The sequence below is a fragment of the Mandrillus leucophaeus genome, unplaced genomic scaffold, assembly GCF_000951045.1.
Source record: "Mandrillus leucophaeus isolate KB7577 unplaced genomic scaffold, Mleu.le_1.0 Scaffold94, whole genome shotgun sequence".
Lineage (NCBI taxonomy): Eukaryota > Metazoa > Chordata > Mammalia > Primates > Cercopithecidae > Mandrillus > Mandrillus leucophaeus.
The window spans coordinates 1396707-1401895 of NW_012110252.1; the positions used below are offsets into that span (position 1 = coordinate 1396707).

The 5189-nt window shown below is 35.6% G+C and overlaps 1 protein-coding gene across 3 annotated transcripts in view; it reads right to left on the reverse strand.

The window, feature by feature from the left end:
• RAB3GAP1 (RAB3 GTPase activating protein subunit 1 (catalytic)) overlaps positions 1-5189 on the reverse strand; it is a 125252-nt gene that overhangs the window by 78103 nt on the left and 41960 nt on the right. For all 3 annotated transcript variants that reach the window (XM_011970286.1, XM_011970285.1, XM_011970287.1), the window contains exons 4-5: positions 3951-4083; positions 1330-1408 (exon numbers count right to left, since the gene is read on the reverse strand). In XM_011970286.1, the coding sequence (XP_011825676.1) occupies positions 1330-1408; positions 3951-4083 (212 nt within the window). The remainder of the gene's footprint in view (positions 1-1329; positions 1409-3950; positions 4084-5189) is intronic.

The following is a 5189-nucleotide window of genomic DNA, read 5'->3' on the forward strand; positions in this document are numbered from 1 at the left end:
ACTGAAGGGAAATCTCTACTCCCATGTTTACTGCAGCAGTATTCACAATAACCAAGATATGGAATCAACCTAAGTACCCATCAACAGATGAATGAATAAAGAAAATGTGGTACATATACACAATGGAATATTATTTCGCCATAAAAAAGAATGAAATCCTGTCATTTACAACAACACAGAAGGAACTGAAAGACATTTAAGTGAAATAAGCCAGGCACAGAAAGACTAGTATTGCACATGTTTTCACTAATATGTGGGAGCTTAAAAAAAAAAAAAAATGAACTCACAGAGATAAGAGAATAGAATGATGTTAGTGTCTTATGGATAGTCATTTAAGTGTGTAAACATGGGTTAGAAGTGGGAAACTGGGTAGAAGTTTTATAAGAAGATTTAAGATAGCCAGGGAGCTTAAAAAGGCTAGCTATGAGAGGTGATACAGAGTTGACATATCTCTAAGTAGAATTACCAGATGCTTAGAAGGGTAGTGGGGAGTGGGGCATAAAGAGGGGATGGTTAATGGGACAAAAATACAGTTGGATAGAAGTAAGACCTAGAGTTCAGTAGCAAAATAGGGCGCCTATAGTTAACAACAATTTGTTGTATATTTCAAGATAAATAAAAGAATGGAATTGGAACGTTTAATTGGGGAATCCATCACCTCAAGCATTTATCATTTCTTTTGAAGATGAATATGTACAACTATTACATATGTAAAACTATTATATATCCATAATAATTAAAAACAAAAAACAAAAAGAAAAAACAAACCAAAAAAATAAAAAATAAATAAAAGCCTGCTTGCAAGGTTAGCTCTTGGCCAACAGCTGGGAATTGGGATTTGGGTAGGGTTCTCACCATTTCCAGAACTGATTAAGCTGCTCACTAAGTCTAAGTTGTTTATGCAAACAATGTAATTTATGCTGAACACCTGCTTTCCTTCTGTGAGCCTGAAATTTTGGTATATACCAGCAAAAGGGTGCTTATATGACCAGCCCCGTAATTAAAAACCTGGGGTGCTGAGCCTCTAACACTGTCTCTGATAGATAATGTTTCACATACGTCGTCACAACTTGTTGCTGAGGGCACTGAGTACATCTTGCCTGACTCCACTAGGAAAGAACTCTTAAAAGCTTGTACTTCCTCTGGACTTTGCCTCATGTGCCTCCTCCCTTTGCAGATTTTGCCCTGCATCCTGTCTCTGCAATAAATCAGCTGCAATTAAATGCTGAGTCTTCTGAGTCTCCTTACCAAATCGGTGAACTTGGGGACAGTGTTGAAGTCCCCCACAACACGCATACTAAAAGGTATCTGAGTAAAATATATACCTACCATCTTACCAGGCAATGTGCTCTTGGAGGAAAGTCATTATTCATACACAGCAAATCTTGCATAGATTGTGGAATAACATCTACAAAAACATTTGATAATGAAAAAGTTAGTATGTTCATGATCAGGCAGAGTTTTATAATATGCCTTGAGGAAACACATGTCTTGCTAGACCATGCAGTTTTGATATTGCTTTAAGATTCATATCTAAAGATAGCTTGAGTACAGGGAGAGGGATTTCTCTTTTTTTTTTCTTCAAACAAAAGTAGCCTATAAAAAAGACATATGCCACTCCCATGTTTAAAATATTGTTTTGCTTCTGAGTCATGACTCACACAATTCCTCACCCTTACCAGAAAGCTTTGTTTTATTTATTCTTCTTGGCCTTACCTTGCCTCTACTTTTCTTCAACATTCTATTTAGAGATATGTCAACTCTGTATAACCTTCCATAGCAAGCCTTTTCAGGCCCCTGTCCATCTTAAATGTTCTTGTAAAACTTCTACCTGGCTTCCCACTTCTAAACCATGTTTACACACTTAAATTACTATCCACGATAAGGTACTAACATCAAAGATCATTATACTCATAAACACATGATAAATTCAATGCATAAAAAATAGTATCCATTCATAAAAACAATTTTTGTTGTATAGCTATCATTGCTTAGCAAATCTATACTTTTTATTTTGCTAAAAGACTAAAGAGAATGCTAACGATTTGATGCTTTTCAGACCAAAAGCAATAGGCAACTCCAACAAAATAAATGATTAGTGCTCAAATCTCCTGACCTCTGATAATATAGTTTTAAATGCGTATCTGTAAAACTGAGCTGATGGTTTGGCTTGTAACTCCCACCATCAGTTATAGCCTCAATCAACCAAATTAAAAGAAAACTGCACTTTATATGTACACATGCAACGATGCCTTAACTAGCCTAAAATTCATTCACCTTTCGCTGGGCCCAGTGGTTCACACCTGTAATCCCAGCACTTTGGAAGGCTGAGGCAGGATCACGTGAGGTCAGGAGTTCAAGACCAGCCTGGCCAACATAACAAAACCCTGTCTCTACTAAAAATACAAAAAAAAAACTGGGTGTGGTGGTTGGTGCCTGTAATCTCAGCAACCTGGGAGGCTGAGGCAGGAGAACTGCTTGAACCCGGGAGGCTGAGGTTGCAGTGAGCCGAGACTGGAGGTTGCAGTGAGCCGAGATCGCGCCATTGCACTCCAGCCTGGACAACAAGAGCGAAACTCCATCTCAAAAAAAAAAAAAAGAAAAAAATCATTCGCCTTCATTGTACCACAGTCTCCTTCATCTGTTCATCTCAGACCTCTGATTCTAAGCCTCCTTACTACAGCAGTTTTTCCTTGATGTATGGTCTTCCCTTAAATTAACAGCACTTAAATTTTCGCTACTGAATAGTTTCTTCATTAATTGGCAGAATGTTGAATCTGAAAATTGCTGGCCATTATGAGACCTCCCACCAACTGCACACACTTCCCTCTTCATCTTAAAGTTCTCATATTCACATTCTGGCTTAATTATTTTATTTTGCTGTATAATTCCTTCCATATATGTATATATGGTTAGTGTTATCTGCCCTGGTTTATGAATCTGAATGCACATATTATCTAATTGTTTTGTTTCTAAGAAGAATATACATAATAGAAAAGGTGACATAATTCTATTCCTACACAAGAAAAAGCACAGATTGTTTTTAGGTCTGAGCTTACAAATGACAATCTATTACGATCAGAAAAAATTTAACACATTCTACCTATTTATTTGCTTAGTGAATGAAGAAGGGTATTTGACTGGCAGTTCCAAAGTTCATGTTTATTCAGTATCTTGCTCACTCACTGTTATGCACTAGTTTATCTCAGGACAGAAGATTTTGGATGATTTGACCTATTAACAATCATAGACACCATTTACTGAGTACCTGGCATGGGTCAGGTACTGAGATAGTTGCTTAGGTACAATTTCTCATTAAATCTGCACTTAGTAGATTTAATACTACCTTCAGGTAGTATTACTTCATTTTGCAATTGAAATAACTCAAGCTTAGAAGGGTCAACTAACTAGCAAGTAGAAAAAATAAAATTTTAATCCACTTGTTTTGACCCCAAAATCTAGAGTCAATCCAAAATACTACCCTCTAATCAACAGATTTTCCTTTATTTGTAATCCTTCAAAGCCAAAGTTACTTGCTTAATTCTCCTTCTCTAATTTCCCAATCAAAAGTGATCTTTTCTCCTCTGAATTCCAACAGAACTTTATCTGTACTTGAGGATGCACTTATCACTTTTTACCTATTACTGTTACTTACTTATGTATCTTATCTTCCCTACTGGAATGTAAGTTTCATTTAAGTTTGGGTTCTACAGAGCTTGGAAAAGTACCTGGTACATGTTAGGTACTCAATAAATATGAGCTGATTTAATTAATTAAAAAATGAATGACACTGTAATTCATCCTCTACCTCAGACGTGGTGAAACAACTTTGCCTATGTAAAACAGTTCCAGAGGAACTGACACTACAGAAGAAAACTAAATTCGTCATTCAAAATTACAGCCAATCTTAAAAATCAGAAGTTAATTATTATTATACAGAAATAACTTACCCTCTAATAACTCATCCTTTCCTTCTTTATCAGTGGACTCTTGTACAAGATAATGATGAGTGACTGAGAACTTGAAGTCAGCAAAGAAAATTTCATCTGATTTCTCTTCCCATGTGCCAGAAGTAAATATACCCTACATGTAACAATAAAATGGAAAAATATTTACCTTAATCAACAGCTATCATTATATTTACTAATGACAGGGATATTTTCCCCTTTTTCTGCCCCATAAATATCCTCCATACAAAGAAAAAAGAAAAACATAAAAGTGAATACAACCAAGAGAAAATTATTTTATAAATGATTTATCACAGTGTTCCTTTAAAAAGAAATTTCTCCTAGAATATTAACTATCAAGTGACTTACAAAGATTAATATTTTTTTCAAGGATGTCTCTATATAAAATCATGAATACATCACTGTATATTAATAATACAGCATATAGCATTATTTGACACCAGAAACTGCTTCATAAAGAAGCAGTCTGCACAATCAATTTAATGGCATGACACCTGTAGCACTTATTTAACAGATTCCTGCTTCTTTATCAAGCTTTGGCATTCAAGTCTTTCCATTTGAACAGCAACTTCTTGAATGGAAAACATATATTAACTAAGAGTTCCAAAGAGTTCCTTAGTTATACATAACCCTAACCAAAAAAAAGGATTTTTCCCACAGGGCTTCTAATCTCCCACAGTTACTTTTTCCAATGGAGAGGTAAACAGTCATTACAGCATAGCACCACTACGAGGCAGGAAATACCAACCAAGCAACTAGCTAAGCACAGATAGCCCCAAACTAGACTGAAAATGTATAAGCAACAAATCTGTGAGTTACTATTTTTAAAATGTTCTCATGGCCATCCCTAGTGTAAACACCTGAATGTTTTATATATATTCCTGGAAAGATATTTATAATTCTAAATTAAATGAAATCCTATTTTAAGTGTCCTAAGTATATATTACTACATAAGTACATCAAATATCAATCTTTTCATTAGGATTTGAATTGTCATGTATGATATACATCCAAAATCACAATTTTTTTTATTATGCTTTAAGTTCTAGGATACACGTGCAGAACATGCAAGTTTGTTACATAGGTATACACGTGCCATAGCGGTTTGCTGCACCCATCAACCCGTCATCTACATTAGGTATTTCTCCTAATGCTATCCCTCCCCTGGCCCTTTCCTCCCCCAACAGGTCCCAGTGTGTGACGTTCCCCTCCCTGTGTCAC